The 25,923-nt window shown below is 36.7% G+C and overlaps 1 protein-coding gene across 1 annotated transcript in view; it reads left to right on the forward strand.

Annotated features, from left to right (window-relative positions):
- SPATA16 (spermatogenesis associated 16) overlaps positions 1–25,923 on the forward strand; it is a 227,036-nt gene that overhangs the window by 149,971 nt on the left and 51,142 nt on the right. The window contains exon 6 of the mRNA XM_036075653.2: positions 16,902–17,049. Within this exon, the coding sequence (XP_035931546.1) occupies positions 16,902–17,049 (148 nt within the window). The remainder of the gene's footprint in view (positions 1–16,901; positions 17,050–25,923) is intronic.

The following is a 25,923-nucleotide window of genomic DNA, read 5'->3' on the forward strand; positions in this document are numbered from 1 at the left end:
TATCAGCCACTCTCCTTTTCTCAAACACCTTGAGACCTCATCACAATTCTGAGCTAATTAACAAAATGGAAGATTCCTAATCAGGCTGAGAATTAGCTATTTTGAAGCAGTGACCACTATGTATTTATACATTGCTCCTAAGACAATAATATTATTTCAGGAAGATTTTTACAGTAAACTGTAGTCCACCTCCTAGGCCACCTGCCCCTTTAGATCCAGGACTAGATTTAATAGCATCAGGAAACAAACACGACTTCCTTTCCTGTTTCCCTTTCCTGGTTTCCCACCTTCACTTTCAGCCATGCTGTCAGCCACATGGATTGTCTGGTGTGTGGCTTTCTCTCCTGCAGTGTGAGTAACAGAGCCAACTCCAGTCTGCACTGCTCAGCAAAATGGAGTGAGAAAAGATGGTAATGGCTAATTTTGCTGCAGAAGTCCCACAAAACAAGTGCAGAGGAGCCCCACTAAACAGGGGCAAGCTGCCTGATCAGCTCATTCTTCACCTTAATTGTTCTTTTTTAAATTTCTTTCTTTCTTTTTTGACTCACAAAGCCCTCTGAGAATCTGATTCCATTTACAAGTATCCACCTAGAAACAATACTCATAAACATATACACAGAAAATGTGCTTACTACTTATCTCATTACATTGGAACTCCTACACATAGAATAGGAAGAATTATAGTTTTATCACTCTTATGAAAAGGTTATGAAATTTTTCTGGAATAAGAAATTGAAATATATTTGACATCACATCAATGTCAATGTTTCATTTTAATAGCAATAAGAGGTACAACCCTGATTCACAAAGTCTCTAATAGCAAATGGAATCAGAGCTCCTGTAACTCACAAGATCTCATATGGATAGACAGGCATCAACAATAACCAAAATTCATATTACATCACTTCCTTTGTCCTCAGGTCAATGAGATTATCTTTGTTAAGTCTTTATCATCAAAGTTATCTACGTCAGCAATTTGTTTCGATTTTAAAGCCATCTGAACAAAAAGTGACCTTCATAAGAAATAAAGCCATTTGCCAAGTGTTGATTTTTGTCCCTAGAAACTCTCAAGACTTTGTCAGTCTCGCCTCCAGTCCATATTGTTATATGACTCCAGCCACCTCATTTAGAATAGCAGCTTGACAAAAAAAAAAAAAAAAAAGAAAGAAAGAAGAAAGAGCTCATAGTTTTTCAGCAGCATCTCTAATAGTAAATTAAGCATTTTAACCAAAAGAGTTGCTTCTTTTATGTGACTAAGATATCAGCCATTATAAAGCTAGTCCTGGAATGAACTCCTCACTATCAATCTGTTCTAAGAAGGAGTTTTCTTTTCTCTTAAAAAATTTTCAAGAATTAAACTAAATCACTTCTACATTTCTTCTCTGAATTGCCAAAAACTTCTCTATTAAGAAAGAGCCTCATGGTGTGTTCTTGTATCTTGACAAAGATCTACTGAAAAGGCACTGATCTGAGCTTTTGGCTCTGAGGAAGTTGAAGACTTTCACAGAAATTGAAAGACCTCTTTTGGGATTGTTGGAGGGGCTGTTGATACCAATACAAGCCCCCGTAGGAAGCTTGACATGTGGACCATCTTTCCTTAGTGAAGCAGCAAAGGCTGAGGCAGTGCCAACTTCACAGATCCTCCATCTGTGCAGAGAATACCAAGACTTCCCATCCAATTCAACTTGTACTTGGCATTGAATGTTCACCATCTTAAAGATATCAATGGCCTAAATGGTTTCCAAAGAGGGCTCACCAACAAGAAATTTTTCTTTGGTGAAATTAGTCTACTCTCAAAGGATAAAATCAGGAACTGGCTGCACTGAGATGCAAAAGATTTTCCCCAGCTACATGCTTGAGGAAGATAGTGCACAGTCTGTGGGCCCTAAAGCCCTCCCATCGTGTTCAGGGATTCAACAGACCGCAGGTTAAGTCCCTTGTGTACTCCTTCTCTTTGCAACAGCCCTTTTTCCTCTTGGTATTGGGCCTAACAGAAGACATTTATTGCTTCCAAAACTCAAAGCAAAAAATAGCACCGAGAATGTTCATGTCATATAGTTCCTCCTTAAACTGCACTATAGTCATTCAAGCTTGAAACCTTTCCAATCCAGTGTATGCAGACTACTCTTAAATTAGTGGGTACTTTTCTTCTTTACTTTCAAATTGTATTTGTCATTCATACTCATTCAGGAAATATTTATTGATCACTTATTAGTGACTGTATGTTAGGCACTATGCTATGTGTTAGAAATACAGCAGTGAACAAAATAGACATTGTCTTGTCTTCAAGAAACACTTATGCTAGCACAAAGTATTTATTAACAAGAAAAACAGTTGGTACTTAAATTAGACACCACTTCTTCTTAGTCTGTTTTTCTTGCAAGTACTATCAAAGTGCATTGCAAATAGCGATTCAATACATATTTGTTAAATTCAATTAACCAAACTAAATACTATTTTACATTAAACTCAAACCAATAATGTCAAAAATATTTTGGAATAGTTTTTTATTTGTTATTTAAAAATTCTGTGCTTATACAAATTCGATAAGTATTTCTGTGTGTGTGTGTGTGTGTGTGTTTTAAGTTCACAAATGTGTACAACCTTGTGCTTTAGTTGAGTCTGGGATTTATCAGAGTATTTGGAGAAGGTTGCAGATTTCCAATAGTCCCCTTTCTCTCATTGGTTTCTGTGCTCATGGATGTCTCCATGCAAATCCTAAGGTCTTATCTATTAGCTTCTTTCAAACATAGCAATCAAGACAGCAGCAAGCTAATGGATTTCTCTGCACTAACCAGAGAATGATACAGGATAATTTAACACTGAATGTTATTTGATCCCTTATACCAATAATGGAGACTAACTTTTTCACTCCAGTTCTTTGTTTTTCTTCTTGATATTACAAAATTATCCCAATATTAGTCATTTACATATACCAATAATGGAGACTAACTTTTTCACTCCAGTTCTTTTTCTTCTTGATATTGCAAAATTATCCCGATATTAGTCATTTATGTGATACAGATTTATGATATATCAACCTCAGAGTAAAAATAAAATCTTCAACGTGAAATTACAGGCAAAGTAAGGTCAAAGAACCAGAATTTTTTTATTATCTTTAACAAAACACCTACATATTCTGGAGAAGAAAAATGTGTTCTCTCTAAAGATTTGCTTCCATGTGAAAAATGTTTCCACAGAAATGAACAAAATAAAAATGCCTTATAAGCAGTTCTCCTAATGGCCTTTGTTTATAGTCTATTTATTTATTTATTTATTTGGCCCCATCAGGCATACAGTTTATAAAATATTTGGACAAGGAGGGTCTAAAAATAACCCAAACTTTATTGTATTTAGTATAGATATAATTTAAGAAGCACCAAACTCACTCACCTAAAAATATTTTTCCTATCAACTGTCATGTGTCATGCTTAAATTTCCACCATTTGACACTGAGTCTCTTGTCAACCCCACATCATATGCAGAAGAAATTTTGCCTGTAAATGTTTAACTCATTAATGGGTGACCCAACACAACTGGGAAAATTATTTTGAGACTTCTTAGTACCTTTGGAAACATGAAAGCAGAATCCTGAAGGAACAAGATGGAAGGAAAGGTAAGCCCTGATAAGGAAAGGTGACAGAATGTTCTGAATATAGGGAACGTAGGCTGAGCAGAAGGACTCTAAGAAGGCAATGGATATATGTGCTTAACTCAGAAAGGAAAGAAAGCAAAAGAAAACAGACACTATAGAGCAATAGAAAGAAGTCAGGCCTAAGATTCACAAGCTGTACCTTCTAGTTCCAATGCTAGAATTCAGTTTTGGATAAGTCACTTTCATTTCTGTATTAGTCAGCCACTGCTACGTACTGCTATGTAACAAATCACTCTTTAACTCAGTGGCTTATTATAATAAGCAGGTTGGCTTATCAGTCATGATTTGGCTGATCTAGACTGGTCTTGGATGGACTTGGTGAGGCCTAGCTCCAAGCTGCAGAGAAGCCCAAGAATGATCCACATGTCTCTCATCCACCTTTGAACAATGGCTACCTGATGTCTGTTCATCTTATGGCAAAGTGCAGAATTCTAAGAGAGAAAGCAAAACTATATAAGCACATTTCGGGCCTCTGTTCATACCATGCTTGTTAACATCCCATTAGCCAAAGCAAGACATATATGGTCAAGGCCAAGGGCAAGGGGTAAAATTCTTCTGTTCACTGCAAAGCCATGACAAAGGCATGGATGTGATATGGTTATAGGGAGGGGGGAAATTGAGACCAGCAACTCAATCTGCTGGTTTACCACAACTGCTCTGGACTTTAGTTTCTGCTGCTGCATGATGACAAAGTTGGCCTAGGTCAGTGGTTCTCAAACACTGGTCTAGTGACCAACTGCATCAAAATCACTTGGGAAGATATTTAAAATATTAGATTCCCAGAGTTGGGTGAAGTTTGAAACACTGTCTTTGTCTACTGCCCCCCAACTAGGTGATTCTGATGCACAATCCTGAGCTAGATGGTCTCTAAGGCCATTTATAATTTTCTAAGTTCATGACCAACTAAGCCTACCAAAGTTTATCTAGCGCCTTGCTAGATGCAAAGGTAGAGTGTCAGAGTACCTGCACAGAAAGAATCCCTAAGCCCCAGATTCTCCCCTCAGTCCCACTATGTAGAAGCCTCCAATAAGTGAGGCAGCCTGTACTTCCTCTTTTTAAAGGTTAACTGCTCTCCTCTTCTCACCATGATGTAAGTCAGATTTTCCTGCCCACCTCCCATGCCCAAAGCAAACTTTTTGGCTGCCTCAGAATTCCTTCCTACATTCAGTTTTACATCTAGACAACAATGGGCATTGCAGTTGTTTTTAGTCACTTGCCTACAAAGAGATTTGTCCATTAAGCTAGGCAACATTAAGATTCTCATTTTATGAATTCTCATATTTTTCAGTTAGAAGACAGGCTCAAGAGGAAGTGTCCAAATTGAGATGAGAGGTAAAAGAGAGCTTCCTTCCCTGGGTCTTGGAAAAAGATAAATGTAGAAATGAATTTCTCATCTAATTATTCATTCCTGTTTATATATTCTTTAATGATATGTTTCCATGGTTACCAGCGTTGTTAAATGCTGCCTGCGTTTCACTTCGCTTTGATGCTATTTGAGGTAGTATGCCGGTAGGAGAGGTTCACTTTTAAATGAAAGATGTAATTAAGGCATGTGTTTGATCTAAGGCTGAGTGTTCCTGTGAAGTAGATAGTGACCGTGACATTATTTTCTGTCTGTATAGTTTAGTGTAGTTCTTCCATTGATGTTCTGTGAGTGTCCCAGGCATTAGGAAGGAAGAAAAGAAGGAAAGGAGGGAGGGAGGAAAGAATCTGAGCCATACACATATTGAATTCATGTGTACATTTCAGTACTATTATATATATATTTAGTTACACTGATTTGGCCAGACTGTCAAGTAGGTGAGGTTGCTTTTTACATGCCCCATCCCTCTCTTCTCCCCACACTGTCCCTGTTCCTCATGCCACCTATACAAGCCAAGAGCCACAGGGTTCTTTCAAAAATGTGTCATAGGGGCGGCTGGGTGTCTCAGTCCTTAGGTGTCCGTCTTCGGCTCAGGTCATGATCCCAGGGTCCTGGGATCGAGTCCCACATCGGGCTCCCTGCTCCTTGGGAGCCTGCTTCTCTCTCTCTCTCTGTCTCTCATGAATAAATAAATAAAATCTTTAAAAAAAAAAAGAAAAAGAAAATAGCAGCATCACATCAAACAAGAAAAGTAATCCTCAGCCACTCCTAAGAAATATTTACTTAGTACTCATCTTCAGAAATTTATATATAAATTATATATATATACTTATATATAAATATATAATTAATATAGAAATATATATTTATAAACATATATAAATATATATAAATTATATATATATATATATGATTTTTTTAATGGTTTCTGTTTGGTTTTGTAGGAATATCAGTGGGTTTTGAAGGAAACTCACACCATTTAATAGAGTCAGCTTTTCCTTTTCTCTTTTTCCCTCCTAAAAAGTTTTTTGGGTTTCTGACAGTTCTTAATGGAGAAGGAAGTAACCTCTAAATTTCTTTTCATTTTCTCTCATTTGAGAATGATATGGGTTTCATAGATTTAAGGCAGTTTGGGCCTTCTTCTACTTGGACAAATTTAGGGATAGCTATTTGGTTCCCAGGAGTTCTGCGCTATTTTGCTAAATTGTCATGAGGTTATTTTGTTTACTTCGAGACTTTGCGTTCCAGTTTAAATTTGCGAACACGTTGATTCCTTCTTTGTTTGGTTTGCATCTAAAAATCAAAAATTGTTATGATCCAAACCAAATTTAGAGATTTTTATAGTTATCTTTTATATTTCCCATAGATTTTTATAGGTTACTGATTTACAAGCTTGCAGAGAAATTGAGGTCACTTATTTTAGCAGTCGGAGATGCGGAATAACTAGTCCGTGAAATCATGAAATTTTTTAAGCTGTGTGCACCCAAGTATAAGATCATCTGTAAAGCTCAAAGCTTTTAATGTTTTTATTTATATTCAGCCATTTTTTGATGGCATTGCACAACAATTAAAAATGAATTCTCTTCTTTTCTTGAATTCACAAGATTTTCCTCATTAATTTTTGAAGACTGCATACTCTACCTGTGCTATAGCTTCTGGTTGAATCATTTTCTTTTTCATTTCTTTTCCATATTTTCCAATCTCCCCTCTTCTAGATAATGAGGCCCCAGCATTTTAAATGTCTGTCTTCAACAAGTGGCATGATTTCCTTTTTTTTTTTAGGATCCTAAAGTAACTGTTAAACTGACCTATTTCTATCCAAGAGCAAAAGTTCTATTTTATAAAGAGCAATCCAAACCAGGAGTCAACAGCCTATGAGGGACAACCCCCAGAAAACCTTGGGAGGACTATTTCAAGCCCAAACCTAAAGAGATGCAAAACACCATAATTAGCATGGCAAGTCTTTATTCTCTTTATCCTTCCTCAGATGGGGTTTGGCCTGCTTTAATATTCACATATAAGACACAAATCAGAGAGAAAACTGGAGTCTGGATACATACATAACTTGGAAGTATAGTGGCAGGTCTCTTAAAGGTAGCACTTCATTTCATTTCATCTAATATCACTTGAAGTTGTAGTTAGTTGTTGTCATACAGTGTGTGTGTGTGTGTGTGTGTATATAATAAGTATTTGTATATATATTTGACAGGTCCATCACATTTTTCACAAATGCAATTATGCCCCTTCTGAGACCTCTTGATGATGAAAAGTTGCCTATAGAAGGATACCTGCCCCATAATAGCATCCTCCTGCAATCTCTTACCTCCTAAAAAATAAAGGTCCTCCAGGAGGGAGCGACAGCCTGAAAGACATTAATTACAGACAAATGAGAGAAATAAGAAAAAAGAAGAGGTGTCTGGTTGCTGGGGCAAAGCTGAAACTTGAGGGAGAAAAGAAATTATGGGGCTGTGGGAGTATACCAAAGACAAACTTTGAGTAATAGACATTAGCACTATAAAGACATTTTTGGACACAACACACAGTCCCTTTTACTGGATCCCCAGATATACCATCATCCTTTCTTGGGTCTGTGTACCACCAGGGCCATGGAGCTACTAACTTCCAAGATGACTAGTTCTCTCATTGGAAGGCTCTATTAGGACATTTTTCCTACTGCTAAGGATTGCACTTCTGCCCTCCAAAGCTTCATGGAAGCTATAAACTCATTTGTGAGTCTGCACACCATAAATGGCTCAGAGCAAGAGGCTCTGGCTGAGACAGAAGGACTTGAATCCCAGCTCTGTCACAAAGTAACCATGTGAACTACTGCATATTGTATCATATAAAAACTGAGTTTTCCTAATCTTTAAAATGGGATAATGCGGAGTGCCTGTGTGGCTTAGTCAATTAAGCATCTGCCTTTGGCTCAGGTCATAATCCCAGGGTCCTGGGATTGAGCCCCATGTCAGTCTCCCTGCTCAGCGGGGAGTCTGCTTCTCCCTCTGCCATTCCCCCTGCTCATATGCGCTCTCTCTCTCCCTCAAATAAATAAATAAAAATCTTAAATAAAATAAAATGGGATAATGCCTGTTTTCCAGTGTTGCCTTAACAAGTAAAGAGAATAATGTATCTACAGCACTTAGCCAAGGCCCAGGAACACTCACTTAATTGATAAATGAGTGTTACAGATTTATCAGTGAATTAAATGAAGTCTACAACAGTAGGTTGCTCTCTGATGACAGAAAATTAGTCCCTACAACTTACGTCTTGTCTCCAAAGTAACATACTTGGATTCTTTCAACTTCTCCAAAATACAGTTTTTCGAAGGCATCCTAGACTTTTCCACTCAAAAGTGTCTTGCATAGTAGCCTAAGAGATAAAATAAATGGTGGAAAAAGCAGTTCACGTCTAGGAACCAGGTTACCAGGTTCTTGTCCCAACTCTGCCGTTAATCAGCTTCGTGCACCAGCAAGCCCAATCTAAAACCATCAGTCAAAAAATACAATCAGAAAACGATACAGTTAGGGAAAAGAATATCTACCTTCATATAATTAAACTAAATATAGAGAAGAAATGTACAATGACAAAAAAGGGTCCCAAACTGTGTTGACATTTACCACTGAACACAGAGGCTAAAGCCCATTACTAATACCCATTTGTGCTTATGAAATAATTACAGGTAATGTAGCTATTTATTCCTGCGATACCTGTTGGTGATTCATTTTAAGTCATCAAGAATAAAAGCTCTGTGGCATCCTAAAGAGTCTGGAGGCTGCTGAAACCCACACTTGTAACTCTGAGTTTCTATCAGCTGGTATTTCTCTAATGTGCAGGCAGAAAATTATTCAGGGTCTTTAGAACAAGAATGTACTTTAAATTCTATTTATAAATTATATGTGCTTTGCCATTAAATAAGCTAGACCAACCCAAGCACATTATTATTTAAGCTGCCTTATCAAGAAGACTTTCATTTAATTTTTGTAAATATTTCTCTTTGAGACAGGCATGCTTATTGATAGCATTCCTTACATCCAATGAGGGGCTGGTGGGCAAAACAGTCTTAGTGTGGCCAGTAGGTGTGAAGGAGGAATATTCTGTTTTGTGTTAGAGTTATTGCTGTGAAGAGGATCTTGACCTGCTTTAGGTTTGGTGTGGTCTATTTGTTTCTCTGTTAGAGTTAGAGTCAAGTTCTTATTGTCTGTGAAGACAGGAATAAGATAGTTACGGAAAAAGAAAAAAGAAAGTAAAACTTGATCTTATACTTCTAGGAATTTGCAATCTAACTAGAAGGATGAAAAGTCATTGAGTGGAAGAGAAATCATCGGTTTAGGAGAGACTTGCACTCTTGTCCTGCTTCCTTCTCTCATTTTGTGACCTGAGTTGAGTCACCAGAACTCAGCAAGCCTCAGTTTCCTTGGTTATAAAGTTGAGTGATTTTAAAATAATACCTTAGATTCCTTTCATCTCTTTAGCTCTATGCTAAAAGGACATAGAAATAAAATTTCCTACCAAATAGGATTAAAAATTAATAAAGATTAAATTTTAGGCATTAAATGCTGAAGTTATCCAACTAATGGAGGCATGATATATAATCAAAACCTTAACTCTAACCCTAACCAGACCGGATAGTGGACAGTAGTGTACACACACCCACCTCCCCCCCGCACACACATATATGCTAAAATTCTATAGCACTCACATACACCACAAAACTAAAGTAAAATTAAATGCCTTAGAACTTAAAATGATATTTATTGTGGCTGTTTTTAAACAGGATGGATTGCAAAGTAGAGAATTCATAACTGCTATCTAAAAATTTGCTCACCTTGGTACAAGTACCCTGTTCATACAATCTTTGGTCATTTCCACACAGTGCAAATAAAAATTTAAATATCTTGATTTAAACTGCATGAAGACATAACTTTCACATCACTGGACTGATAAATGTAATGGCAAAGCTGCCAAATATTCTCTTATATTAGAAAAATACAGAACTCACAGTGAAGGTTGTTTAATAAAAGAACTCCCATAAACCCAAGGTACTATTTCGGCATTAAAATGTTGATCATCAAGGCAAGGGCAAACAATCAATTATTACATATTGTATTCTGACATACCATTATATTAATAAAATCATCATAAAAATGTCAATCTTGGCTATTGCATAAGTGATACAGTGAATAGGTTTATAGGGAAGTCTCGAGGTAAGATATTTTGCTCTTTAGGTAAATTTGCTCTTTAAGTTAATTCTAAATTTCAAGAAAATCGGAATCTTTCAAATTGAACCCATGTGTACTCAAAGGATTGAATTTGAAAATTATTGGTCACAAAAATTTTCTTTTTCCATTTTCTAGAAAATTCTAGTCATCATTCAAAATTACATCATTATTAATGTAATAGCAAAGAACCATATTAGCCACTAAAGACTAAAGATTCCCATCTCAATTTTTATAGCTTGCAAGTGGAGCCCTGCTTCCGGTGCATCTAACGCTAACTCTGAAAATAATATAATCATAATAGTCATTCACTAGTAATACCTACTTAGATGGACTTTATGAGGATTAAAGGAAATAGGATATAAAAAAGCATTTCTCACACTACTAAATGAAAAGTTATTTTATCTCTTAAAATACCATGTTTTTGGTCTACATTTTAAATAGTACATAAAACTTAGTAGAAAAAATAGATTATGAAAGAGATTCAAATTTTCTTTTATTATTGTTTGTGAATTAAGATAGACTAACTGCTATAACAAACAACTCCAACATTTCAGTAATTTGAAACAATAATAGTAATTTTCTCACTCGCTGTAGTTCAATGTGGGTGTTCCTGATTAGTTCTCCTCAAATCAGCAATAATGAGAACCCATAGTTCTTCCACCATGTAGCTCCATCTTCCTCCAAGTCCTGCGAGTCCTCCCTCTTCAGGAAGCTGATAGAGAAAGAAAATGGAGGATCATATGAGGCAGAGTTTTATGGGCCAGGCCTAGAAAGAGTACCATTCTCGCTTATGCTTCATTGATCCACACAGAGCCACATGGCTACACTTAACTGCAAGGGGGTCTGAAAAATGCCAGCCATGTGCCCAGGACTCATATACATATATATGTTCTAAAATTCTACAGCACTCATATACACTGCAAAACTAAAGTAAATTAAACCATTTAGAATATAAACTGATATTTATTATGACTGTTTTTAAACAAGAGAGTAAAACCCAGCAGGTAAAACCATAATTTTTGAAGATAAAGTGAAATATAATATTTGAAACCCTAATTCTAATTCTATAAAATTAAAAAGCTGTTCATCCTGAGAAAAGTCACTTAAGCCTCTTCAAGTCACTTAATTCATCTCCAATTCAATGAATTGGGCTGGAAAATCCCCAAGGTTCCTTCCAGATACAATCTTATAAGTAAAGCAATTTACTGCAATTATGGTCAACCCTGATGTTGGAAGCATTAAAGGAATAATTTGATAATAATCTATAATAATTTGATCACATTTTCTAATTAGAACTAACGAGATTTCTGCTACTGAACCACTATCACTGGACACATAGTTAAAAGGTTGCAGTTTGTCCAAATCCTCCAGCAAAAAAGTAGGGGGAAAAACTTCATAATCCCATCATCCTGAAAATGTTCGTGGTTTATAGTTTCTGCCAGATTTATCCTAGGCACCGTGAGTGTTCTTAAAAATTTATCAGGAAGAAGCAACCTTCTTGGATTTAGAAGAGGGAGTGAATTTTGTTTCTTTTTTGCTCTTTTTTGTTCATCTTTTCCCTTTAGTTTGATGGCTTTTCCTTTATTCTTGATGGAGTATCTGTCTTTACTTATCTCCCCCATTGTGTCCCTTGTTATAAAATCATCCTGGACAAATTGATTTCTGAGGTAGCAAATGGCTCTTTTTGCTTAGCTAAAGAACAAGATTATTATAAGTTACCGTTGGTAGAGGAAATGAGCTGCCCACATTCATTCTTGGTTTATGTAACTGTAAGCTTTAAAACTTGATAAATGTGAGGATAACAATAGAAAGTTATTAGAAACCCCAAATGTAAACACCTAATTTCAAAGCTTTTTTTGTATGTAGCAACAGAGAAAGTATAATTAAAAGTAATGTACACTTACCAACAGGACATGAGGACTGACTTTTTTCCCTATTCTTTGTACACGTGAATCATTTATTGACACCAGAGAAACTCACACATTGGGAAAGAATTACTCAATTGCAGAAAATTTTTGTCAAATTAAAAAGTATCATTTGAAATCCACCTTTACTTTTAGCACAGCTTACTTTTTTTAAGGTTTTTTACATTCCAGTTAGTTAACATACTTTTTTACATTCCAGTTAGTTAACATACAATGTAATATTAGTTTCAAGTGTACAATATAGTGATCTAACAATTCACCCAGTGCTCATCACAACAAGTGCACTCCTTAATCCCCATCACCTATTTAACCCATCCTTCCCACCTACCTCCCTTCTGGTAACCATCAGTTTGTTCTCTATAGTTAGGAGGCTGTTTCTTGGTTTGCCTCTGTCTATTTTTTTCCCTTTGCTGGTTTGTTTTGTTTCTTAAATTCCACGAATGTTTTTCTCTGACTGACTTCTTTCTCTTAGCATAATACGCTCTAGCTCCATCCATGTCATTGTAAATGGCAAGATTTCATTCTTTTATGGCTGAAAAATGTTCCATTGTACATTTATACCACTTGTTCTTTATCCATTCATCAGTCAATGGACACTTGGGCTGCTTCCATTTTTTGGCTATTGTAGATAATGCTGCTATAAACATTGGGGTACATGTATCCCTTTGACTTCGTGCTTTTGTATTCTTTGTGTAAATGCTTAGTAGTGTTATTCCTGGATTATAAGGTAGTTCTATTTTTAGTTTTTGAGGAGCCTCCATACTATTTTCCATAGTGGCTGCACCAGTTTGCATTTCTACAAAGTGCAAGAGGGTTCTGCTTTCTCCACAGCCTCTCCAACACCTACTGTTTCTTGTGTGGTTGATTTCAGCCATTCTGACAGGTGTGAGGTGATATCTCATTGTAGTTTTGATTTGCATGTTCCTGGTGATGAGTGATGTTGAGCATCTTTTCATGTGTCTGTTGGCCATCTATATGTCTTCTTTGGAGAAATGCCTGTTCATGTCTTCTGCCTATTTTTTAATTGGATTATTTGGTTTTTGTGTATTGAGTTGTATTGGTTCTTTATATATTTTGGATACTAACCCTTTACCAGATATGTCATTTGCAAATATCTTCTCCCATCCCATAGGTTGCCTTTTAGTTTTGTTGATTGTTTCCTTCACCGTACAGAAGCTTTTAATCTTGATGAAGTCCCAATAGTTAATTTTTGCTTTTGTTTCCCTTGCCTCAGGAGACCTATCTAGAAGAAGTTGCTATAGCCCATGTCAGAAAGATTATTGCCTGTGCTCTCTCGAAGGAGTTTTATGGTTTCAGGTCTCACATTTAGGTCTTTAATCCCTGTTGAGTTTATTTTTGTGTATGGTGTAAGAAAGTGGTCCAGTTTCATTTTTTTTCATGTTGCTATCCTGTTTCCCCAACACCATTTGTTGAAGAGAACAGTCCTTTTGCCATTGTTACATTTATTCCTCCCTTGTTGAAGATTAATTGACCATATAATAGTGGATCTATTTATGGGTTTTCTATTCTGTTCCACTGATCTATGTGGTTATTTTTGTGTCAGTACCATACTGTTTTGATCACTACAGCTTTGTAATATAACTTGAAATCTGGACTTGTGATACCTCCAGTTTTGTTTTTCTTTTCCAAGGTTGCTTTGGCTACTTGAGTTCTTTTATGGTTCCATACAAATTTTAGGATTATTTGTTCTAGGTCTGTGAAGAATGCCTTTGGTATTTTGATAGGAATTGCTTTAAATGTGTAGATTGCTTTGGGAAGTATAGACATTTTAATGATATTTGTTCTTCCAATCCACAAGCATGGAATGTCTTTCCATTTCTTTGTGCCATCTTCAGTTTCTTTCATCAGTGTCCTATTGTTTTCAGAGTACAGGTGTTTGACCTCTTTGGTTAGGTTTATTCCTTGGTATCTTATTATTTTTGGTGCAATTGTAAATGGGCTTGATTTCTTAATTTCTCTTTCTGCTGCTTCATTATTGGTGTATAGAAATGAAACAAATTTCTTAGAACAGCTTACTTTTTACAAGCTGCAATTCCTCACCTGGTCTCTTCCTCTATTTATCTTCAAAATCAAGGAAAATCTTTCAGGGATGATAAAAAGTAGATTACTTCCTTACCCATCTTCAACATGGAGGACAGAAGCCATAAAAAACATCCCATTTCTACTGGCTCTGATTTAGGAAGAAAGGAAACCCATGCTCCAGCACACATCCTCCTGAGTGGAGAGCCCTGTGAAAGCCTAAATACAATTCGTTGAGCATCAAGCCAAGAGTACAGTGCCTTAAATGAACAGATCAAGCTGCCACACAAAAACCACACGTCTGCCACTTGCAAAAAAGCTGGTATAGGCTCTTGGGCACGCGTCTTACTGTCCCTGCTGTGAGATGGCTTAGCAAAGTTACCCTGCCAGCAGTCACTTAAGCTGCCAGCAGTTGGAAAAGAAATGCAATGGAGAGAGTGGTTTCTTCTATCCTGGCCTTACTGGGATACTGTTAATATCTCTCTGGAAATAAACTAAAGGATTAAATAACTTCATTAATATTTTTCGGTCCAGAATTTAAAGCAAAATACCCTTCATCAAGATATTTAGAGAGACCATCAGAAAAGCTATTTGGGAGTTAGGAACTATTATGAGCTGAATTGTGTCCCCCTAAAATTCATATGCTGAAGTCCTAACCAGGTGCTACAGATTGTCACTGCATTGCAAATAGGGTATTTAAAGCAGTAATTAAGTTCAAATGAGGTCTTTAGGTGACCCTTTGGTGGGTCACCAATATGACTGATGTCCTTATAAGAAGAGGAGATTAGGATACAGACATACACAGGAAAAAAAAACCAATGTAAAGACACAAGGAGAAGGTACAGAGCCATCTACAAGCCCAGGAGAGAGGCCTAAGAAGAAATCAACCTTGCAGACACCTTGATCTCAGACTTCTAGCCCCTGGAACTATGATAAAATAAATTTGCATCCTTTAAGGCACCGGTCTGTGATACGTCATTATAGCAACTCTGCAAGCTAATATAGGAACAGTTATAAAAGGTAGAAAAGTCAGATTGTGACCTTCCAACTGAGGTCTAATACAGCTTCCCTCTTCAGCATATCCTCCACACTCATCTAGGTATGACTACTTACATTTTTGGTCTGGACAGGCCATCCCCAGATTGGTTCCAGCAGTGAACATACGTAAGCCCCAAACTGGAAAAATTATTCTCCTACTTAGTATAAAGGATCTTTATTTTTGCTGGAGGACCAGAAGTTGGTGCCTAAATGCTATGTTTGAGTTCTCAGTCCACATCTCTGAATTCCAGACCTTATTGGCCTTCCAAAGCTGGCATCCAGGCCTCAGTACCCAGGTCCTGTTGCATGTTCGTAATCCATTGCTATCTCCGCTGAGTGCTGGCTCTGGGTTTGGAATCACAGTTGAATTCTTTGTTCACCTACCAGTTCCTCAAACCTGGAAAGGGCAATGTTGTGGGCAATGTAAGTTCTTTCATTCAGCCATTCAGAAATTTGCCCCACAACAAATTTAAAATGTAAATTAGAAAGTTTACATAATTTTCTAATGAGAGTCTCAGAGAAAGGAGGACCTTTTGTATCCAGAAAATGTTTACAAAGCTGCTCTTTTACACACAATATAGATGATCATAGAGGCCATTTGAAGCCACTGAGAAACAGATTAGGCAATGAACAAGTTAAATTAGGTTTCTCAGTTTAAAATCAACTCCTTATTGCTCTTAATATCAATCAGAAACTTGTTTACAAAATGCTATGCCGGTAATAATATAAATTGCTGTTTGTTAAATGGTTTTTCTTTTGTTGGACAGTTCAAATCTATTATTTTTCCTTAGGGTTGTTGGCACTCTTAGTTGTCACTGAAAAAAATTATTCCTATAAATAAATATGAATTTTTATAATATGCTTTTATGCTATTTTCAGAAAAATGAGATAACTATGGACATTTCCACTTTTTATTCAATGGTTAAGCCTCATTAGAAGGAAAAGTAGGAAAGGAATAAATTCCTTTTAAAACTTCACATAACTTTCTTTTTGGTCTGTTTCAAATAGTAATGGACCTAGTTAAAACAGGAAGCTCAGGGTGATGGCAGGCTTTATCAAGAAAGTACATGAGCAAAGAAAATTTAAAGAAATTCTTAAATAGCCAAATCCATCTCTAGTGGCTCTTGTGATCTGGAGGGAAGGGAAGCTTCAGTGGGAGGAAGTTGAGAAAGGTTTTTCTGATTCCAAGAGTTTTTCCCACATAGTGGAAGAAGAAAAAAAATGTACTTTGTCTAGTTTGTTGTGTTATTTATAGAAAATACTTAGAACTAGATATTTCAATTAATTTTTTTAAGTACAAATTGCTCATCAATGTCTGTTGGAGAGTAGGATAATTATGTTAGACTTAAGAACTTGATTTTTAAAATCAAGTAAAAAATGACACCTTGGAAAATAGAATTTTTATTTTTATCTTAAAGCAAGCTCAGTGTAGAGGTGCCTGTTTACAAACTTTCTTCATTTAATTGGTTTTCTTAATATGAAATAGTATTTCCAGAACTAATTAAAATTTTATTCAAATGAATATTCAAGACCAAAATATGTTATCTTTGCAGTACAGTATATAGATTTTTAAATCATCCATAAAGGTAATTATATTTTTTACATTCATAAAAAGTCATATACTGTTATTGATGCCAAACGGGTTGTTTGCTTCCTCTCAGGCCATGATTGAAGAAGCCATCACCAGAGCGGAATCTTTCTCAGTTATGTATACACCATTTGCAACAAAAATCAGAGCTGATAAAATAGAAAAAGTAAGAGAGGTTTTCACAAAAACTCATCCTGCATATGTGGAATATATCTACACAGGTAATATTCAAGGTATCAGCTGATAGTTTATTTCCATTAAAACCAATACAGGGCTATTTCTGGTTTATTTGTTTATTGTTTCAATTTTAGGAGTACATTGTTGGGTCATTTTTTTTTTTCATCTTATTGTATTTTTTTTCATCATTATAAGTGCATTTTTTAATCCCCATCACCTATTTCCCCCATCTCCCCCCCCCACCTTCCCTCTGGTAACCATCATTTTGTTCTCTATAGTTAAGAATCTGTTTCGTTGGGGCGCCTGGGTGGCCCAGTCGGTTAAGCGGCTGCCTTCGGCTCAGGTCATGATCCCAGGGTCCTGGGATCGAGTCCCACATCGGGCTCCCTGCTCTGCGGGGAGCCTGCTTCTCCCTCTCCCTCTGCCTGCTTCTCTGCCTACTTGTGTTCTCTCTCTATCTCTCTGTCAAATAAATAAATAAAATCTTTAAAAAAAAAAAAAAAAAAAAGAATCTGTTTCGTTGTTTGCCTCTCTTCTTTTTTTCCTTTGCTCATTTGTTTCTTAAACTCTACATAGGAATGAAATCATATGGAATTCATCTTTCTCTGACTGACTTATTTTGCTTAGCATTAAACTCTCTAGCTCCATCCATGTTGTTGCAAATGGCAAGATTTCATTCTTTTTTATGGCTGAATAATATTCCTGTGTGTGTGTGTGTGTGTGTGTGTGTGTGTGTGTGTACCACTTGTTCTTTATCCATTCATCAGTCAATGGACACTTGGGCTGCTTCCATTTTTTGGCTATTGTAGATAATGCTGCTATAAACATTGGGGTACATGTATCCCTTTGACTTCGTGCTTTTGTATTCTTTGTGTAAATGCCTAGTAGTGTTATTCCTGGATTATAAGGTAGTTCTATTTTTAGTTTTTGAGGAGCCTCCATACTATTTTCCATAGTGGCTGCACCAGTTTGCATTTCTACAAAGTGCAAGAGGGTTCTGCTTTCTCCACAGCCTCTCCAACACCTACTGTTTCTTGTGTGGTTGATTTCAGCCATTCTGACAGGTGTGAGGTGATATCTCATTGTAGTTTTGATTTGCATGTTCCTGGTGATGAGTGATGTTGAGCATCTTTTCATGTGTCTGTTGGCCATCTATATGTCTTCTTTGGAGAAATGCCTGTTCATGTCTTCTGCCTATTTTTTAATTGGATTATTTGGTTTTTGTGTATTGAGTTGTATTGGTTCTTTATATATTTTGGATACTAACCCTTTACCAGATATGTCATTTGCAAATATCTTCTCCCATCCCATAGGTTGCCTTTTAGTTTTGTTGATTGTTTCCTTCACCGTACAGAAGCTTTTAATCTTGATGAAGTCCCAATAGTTAATTTTTGCTTTTGTTTCCCTTGCCTCAGGAGACCTATCTAGAAGAAGTTGCTATAGCCCATGTCAGAAAGATTATTGCCTGTGCTCTCTCGAAGGAGTTTTATGGTTTCAGGACTCACATTTAGGTCTTTAATCCCTGTTGAGTTTATTTTTGTGTAGGTGTAAGAAAGTGGTCCAGTTTCATTTTTTTTTCATGTTTCTGTCCTGTTTTCCCAACACCATTTGTTGAAGAGAACAGTCTTTTTGCCATTGTTACATTTATTCCTCCCTTGTTGAAGATTAATTGACCATATAATAGTGGATCTATTTATGGGTTTTCTATTCTGTTCCACTGATCTATGTGGTTATTTTTGTGTCAGTACCATATTGTTTTGATCACTACAGCTTTGTAATATAACTTGAAATCTGGACTTGTGATACCTCCAGTTTTGTTTTTCTTTTCCAAGGTTGCTTTGGCTACTTGAGTTCTTTTATGGTTCCATACAAATTTTAGGATTGTTTAGAGGTACATTCTTTTAATTTGATGAGTTGAAATGGGAGCTTATTTTAAGCTTTTAAGTAGAACTAGTCCTCTAGGTCTAGCACAATATTTCTTGTGCCATGATATTTCTATATTTTAAAAGAAGAGGTAGGGGTACCTAGGTGGCTCAGTCAGTTGAGCATCCAGTTCTTGATTTCAGCTCAGTTCACACTCTCAGGTTCCCAGGATGGAGCCCTACACTGGGCTCCACACTCAGCATGGACTATGCTTGAGATTCCCTCTCCATCTCCCTATGCCCCTCCCTCTGTTCATGCACTCTCTCTCTCTAAAATAAATAAATAGATCTTTTTAAAAAAATAAGTAAAAGGAGATTTTTTTTTTAAGATTTATTTTTTTTTTTATAGAGAGAGAGTGCAGGGGGAAGGGTAGAAGGAGAGGGAGAGAAGCAGACTCCCTGCTGAGTGGGGAGCCTGATGCAGGGCTCGATCTCACAACCCTGAGACCATGACCTGAGATGAAATCAAGAGTCAGATGCTTAACTGACTGAACCAACCAGGAACCCAATAAACTCTTAAAATTTTTTAAAAATGAAGGAATAACCTGTCATAAAATGCCACCTTTCCCCATATTCTTCACCAGTAAACTGGAGGATTATAGTATTTTCCAGAAGATGAATTTTTTTCCAGTGCTTCCTATTTCTACTTTCCTTCTTCCATCTATCTCACACTTCAAACTTCCCTCTTTCCTTATGTTCTTGGATCATTGATATCCAAATGAGATCTGGATGGTCAAGTATACATAGAGGACACAACACGGATATTATCCCTTTTTCCTCTTTTTGTCTTTGGAAGCAAGTGGCTTTTATTCATTCATTCAAAAATACTTTTTAATATCTACTATGTGCCAACCATTATTCTGAATTAAGAAAAGATTTTCTTGTACAGTATTAAGAGCCACTTGATGGTTATCATGGTAAGGAAAATCTCTAAATGCACATACCTAATATCACATCCTCCCATTAGGAGCCCTTCATTCCTTTTTTCATGGTTTTGGGGCCAAGTCATTGATTTATATGATTAATAATGTACTCTGTTAGTGATCAATTTTATTTTTTTTAAAGATTTTATTTATTTATTTGACAAAGAGAGACACAGTGAGAGAGGGAACACAAGCAAGGGGAGCGGGAGAGGGAGAAGCAGGCTTCCCGTGGAACAGGGAGCCCCATGCGGGGCTCGATCCTAGGACCCTAGGATCATGTCCTGAGCCGAAGGCAGATGCTTAATGACTAAGCCACCCAGGCACCCCTGTTAGTGATCACTTTTAAAGTGCCAGGCATTATGGAGTAAGATGATTCTCATTTAGAAACAAGAAAACAGCAACCGGAGAAAATAGCTTTTCCAAAGATGCACAGCATCTTGGTGCAGGCCTTGGATTTGAACCCATGTCCTTGCCATTGAGCTACACCATTTCCATCTGATAAGAGCAGAGGTGTGATAGAAGCATCAAATTTAGGTCCTATATAGTCCTTATTTTTCGCCACAATGCCTCAAGCTCTTCAGAGGAAATGTATTACGTAAATATAAGTAGTGATGATTGAATAGTGAATCTCTAAAGCACAATGAAAATTTGAGAGCAAGGAAAGGGAAGAGAAGAAAGCACAGTGCATGCTGTAATGACCATTGATGCTGATTTACTTCTGAGTATTTTGTAAGAAAGTGGATAAAAATGTTTCAGAACTCACATTTTTTGCTATAAAGCATTTATATTGTTATAAAGCATTTATTATTTTGTTATGGATCTCTTAAGAGTTTTGGGGGGGTAGCCTTAATAGCAAACAAGAGTCATGTCTGTCTAGTGTCATAGAAAATGAATTAGATTCAGTTTTTCTATTTCTATTCTTGGATCTATTGGTAATGAAGAGAAATTCATTGAGGAGATCACCTGTTTGACAATTCCTCTACTGGTAGAATGAGTTTAGTTATATTTAACCTACTTTACAGAGAAGTCATGAAGATTAATTAATATTTTGGAAGCACTGTTGCCACTGAGTGTTTAAAAACAATAACGACATTAATGAGCCAGATTCATGTCTCATGTAACTCTATCAAACCTGTTATCAAGATGAATTGTGATCTATTGGCAAGACGATTCATGCTAAAGGATCTTATATGTTGGGAAAGAAGATAATTATAAGTTACTAATGATTTCATTTCTATTGTTTTATAATTACTAATTGCTGGAATGTGACAGTGCTATATAAGAAACTAGAGAGGAAAGACACAGCTTCTGGAGGGAAAAGCAGAGGTAGAGAAGGTAGTCTAGAATTTTAAATTTCATTGGGATTGGTTAGGTTCTTGCTCTGTAGAACCTGTACTTTGGGTGAACAAGGCTGTTGCACTGATGACATTACTTGACTGTTACAAATCAGGGAAGGATCTTCCCCAAAGTCATTGTTGGAATGGTAGTGAAACCACTGTTATTAACTGTATGTGTACAGTCTTAGTGGTGTGGCTTCTTTTCCCCTATGCAATTTTAACATGAATGAGGACTCAAAGCATAGGAATAAGGAACATCAAATGTTATCTTTAGCATCTGTATCTCTCTTACAGGTGGTACCAAGAGATTAGGGCAGGCATCAGTAGCCAAAGGCAGTAGCCAGAAAGTGAGTCACACAAAGAGAGTAGCTATTTTGTTTTGTTGACACTTCCCCAAAACCAGGATTTTCCTTTTATCTGCCTTGTAGATAGAATTTAAGAAGCGTCTAACCTGCCAAAAATTTATTCAGTGATTTATTTCAACAAATAGTCACGCAGCAGGTGTGACTGGACAAAACAGATGTGTGCAAACAGACTTTTTTTTTTTTTAACCTATACACATCCATCTTTGGTCTGTTCAGAGCCAGTAATATATTCTATCCCATTCCCAGGGATTCAGTATCCTTCAGTCATTTCTAAAAATTAGTCTTCCTTCAGTAACTAATCAAATTCACCAGCTTCCCTTCCCCCTTTCCATGGGATTTTCTTCTCCCCCTGGTCTGGTTTCAGCTTTCACAAAGCTCAAGCATACCCAGTGTCCAAAGAGGTCATTAGGTATGTGAGGAAAGATTCTTTTTTCAAAGTCTGGTGCAGGCTGGTGCAGCTGCTGATTACATGGCTAATGCAGCATGAGATCACCTCTGTTGGCAAGCAGGACCAAATGGGCTCATTTATGTGACACATTAGGTGACCAAAGGATATATATACGAGTTCTCCATGCTGCCTTTTGGTGTTATGCTTCTTTATATGTACACCAACCACCCTCACCACATAAGCTGGCCTAACCTAGAGCCATTCTCTGAGATTCCCTTTCCCTGCCAGAATGCTAGTTTGTGAACCCACTCACCTTCTGGGTCTTACTCTAGAAATCCCCTGTACTCCACTAAAGACTGGGAGTAGTTTTAGCCCTCTATCCAATTCGCTGTGTTAGTCTGTCATGTCTCTTCTCCTTTTCTTTATGCTCCAGAATCCCAGGATCCTCAGGACAAAAAGAGGATCAACAATGGAGATGTGTGGTTTGTTCATCTATTCATTTATTCCTCAAACATTTATTGGGCACATATATTCCAGACTCTATTCTAAGGAGTGTTATAATATACCTGCTCCTAAGAAAGGATCTGACTTTAGTAATTTGTAATTCAGGGTGAATATTGGACTATATTTTTCCACTCTTCTGGAGAATATTTTCAATTAACACCTAAGCTCTAATGGTGGAATGGAAGGCTGACTCTAATTAAAAGAATGATGGAGGAGGAGGAGGAGCACTGGGTGTTATATGCAAACAATGAATCATGGAACACTCTTAAATTGGAACACATCAAAAACTAATGATGTAATGTATGGTGATTAACATAACATAATAAAATTTTTAAAAATTTAAAAAATTAAGAAAAAGAATGATGGAGGAGAAAACAGACAAAGGGAGCAGTTTGGAAATAGAAATCCTTGCCACTGAAAGTGGCAGAGACTAGCTAGTTGTTTACCAAGCTATTTTTTCCTCTCATGTATGTAACTAAAATACATTTCCAGCCTCCCTTGTGACTGAGTAATGGCCAATAAGATGTGGGCAGAAATAATACATGCCACTTCCAGGCCTGGCCCATAAAACCCAACATGCAGAACTCTCTTTCTGTGGCCACTGTAGATAGGACTGTGGAACTGAAGAAGCCACAGACAAAAGAAGCTTGGATTCCCTGAATGACAATTTGGAAGGTCCCCCATGAGCAAAAAACAAAATTCTCTTGCTTTAGATCACTGAGATTTGGATTTGGAGGTCTTTTGTTTTGGGTGTTTTTGTTGTTGTTAAACCGATTAGCTTTACTCTAATGCACTGCCTTACATCATTAACAGGTAGGCAGCTTGTTACTCCATCCACAATGCACACAATAAATTCATGTGAACTCAATGACTGAATAAACACTCCTTCATGTGCCATCACGTCCACGCTCAGGAACACTCAGAGTTTGTACACATTCTTTTTTACTTCACACTCACTCATCCTTCTCCAGACAGCTAGAGGTGACTGCTCTCAAGCACACATCTTTGTACCCATCACAGAAAGATAGCATTTCAGGGGACCCACTGATGCCCCATGGGAGACAGAACACACTTACGTAGTTTTCATTGCCGCAAGAGAAATGCAGGCTGTAAGTAAGAATTTCTAAATTACAGAGGTCATCGAAATAAGCAATCAACCAATGAAGGTCATAAAATCTATACCTTGAAGATCTTGGATGAGGAGTTCCCTATGTATGTTGTGCTGGATAAGTAGTTATTGTCATTAAAACTTGGAGACTAACACCCTGAATTCTCCCAGCAGGGGCTGGCAGACAAACCTCCAACTCAGAAACTCTGCCCAACTCCAGGTCACCTTCACCAAGCCTAGATAGTGTTGAGTTCATTACTCCTTGGTCTTGAGACAGTGCAGTGAGCCCAGCAATAGCTGGCCGAGGTGGTAGTAATGAGCAGGAAGAGTTTTCACAATAAAGATTTCCCAGGCAGTGTATTTTTCTCTAGCTAGCCCCCAGTTCACAGTCACCCATGTCAGGGGTTTCCACATGAAAAACAGATGGGAAGGGGAAAGCTATAAAAATAAATCAATTTCGAAATGCATATAGGTATAAATATTTTTAATCTTTTTACTGAATAGACCAACTAAATTCGTGATTTATCATGAGGAAAACCCATTTCCCCCTCAGTGGCAGGCACTAGAACCACATTGCCCTTATAAGGTCTACAAGACTGATGAGGGAAGGTTAAAATTCAAATCTGCCTTTCGGGACAACCAGGCTTATACGTCCTCAAGAGCCTACTGTTCATCCTTTGCTATTTGGGGAATATGGTAAGACCAGCCAAAATCTTAAAGCCATATTATAATAGAGTTGTATTATGTTTCACGGAGAAAAAAATTACTGAATTTTTAGCAGTATAGCTATCCATTTTTCTTATTTAAGGAAAAATCCAGTTTGATTCATGCAGAGTAGTCAGGGTATATAAAACAAATAATAATTCATCAGCCCCAGAATTATTATGTTTTCATTTATAAAGATTTTGCTTGAGATTTTTATTCATATATTCCAGCAAAATAATGCAATTTTGTATAGTTCTTATTCTTGCATGGTTGTATTTTAATAATAATAAAGTAATACAATAAGCATATCCTGTCTCCTCTTGATGAAAATATCAAGATTTATTTGCTAAATAAATAAATATTCAGTAATGGATCTATGCTTAGTAATGTTTAATAGAAAAGTTTTCTGGATCAGATATCAATTACTTTAACAGGTAGATAGAGTCATATTTTGTCTTTCCAATGCAATTTAACTCCCAGGAGTAAATATGTATGTTCAGAGGAATAATATATTGTTTTAAAATAGGCCTTTAAGAATTGCTTTTTACTGAAATTTATAACCCTGTTCTTGTTCAGCCATCATTTACCAGTAAGGATAATACATTCTTATGCTTTCTAAAACAAGAAGTTAAAAATTCCTCATTTTATTCTTTTTTTCTTTAAAATGTTATAATTTTATCATGATCGTAAGTTTTCAAGATCAGACTATTTTCCTCTTTGTAACTCACTTTCTCAAATGGAAAAGGTTATAGAATTAAAGAGCCTATATCCCCAATATTATTATGAAAGTGTTATGGCCAGGTTGGTTATAAAGATGATAAATGGTCTTATATTTGTACCACAGTATTCTTGTTAGAAACAGAGAATAATTCCCAAAGTACAGAAATCCCTCATATATATAGAGCTACAGTCTCTGTTCTTAAAATATGAAAATGTTGGTCTTTCCAATGGGAAGTGCAATTTTCTGGCACTGGTCTATCTTCTCAACAAGCAGTTCACTTGTCCTTTGCAGTAGCAGGTTACAGCACTGTTTGCCTCTGGTCTCCATCATCTACTCTTACCTTCCATGATTGCATTTCTCCTGGACCTCCCTGGAACTTTAATTCATCCTGCTAAGTATGTTTTCTTATGGGGTCTGACTGAAGACAGAGTGGCATTTAAAGAAATACCATTTAATAATCCAAAAATAAGTGGAAGTAATGTAAATTTTTACTGCAGCCTCTCAAAAAAAAAACACGATGGGTTGGGGCAAGACGGAGCTCTTAGAATGGCATACATGGCAGGAAGCAGGTATTACAGGTACTGTATCCAGAATGCTCAGCAAAACCTTGTGATACACATACACACACACACATATACATATGCATGCACACACACACACACGCACACACACACACACACACACACACACACTTATATGGCAGCTTCTCTCCAAGTACCCTTTTCCACTCTAAGCTTTCCAAATACTCTCCCCAAATTGATTCCCTCATAAATAGATAGATTAGTTCCTTTCCAGTGTTAATCTGTAGGAATATTGTGAATGAGAATGCTGATCCTGTTTAATTCTAACAAGTATATAAAAATTTATAAAACACACTTTGTGTATTAATCTCACTTATGGCTTTATCACTCATTTCTTACTTTTCCTTTTGCTCTGTTTTCCTCA

The sequence above is a fragment of the Halichoerus grypus genome, chromosome 1, assembly GCF_964656455.1.
Source record: "Halichoerus grypus chromosome 1, mHalGry1.hap1.1, whole genome shotgun sequence".
Classification (NCBI taxonomy): Eukaryota; Metazoa; Chordata; class Mammalia; order Carnivora; family Phocidae; genus Halichoerus; species Halichoerus grypus.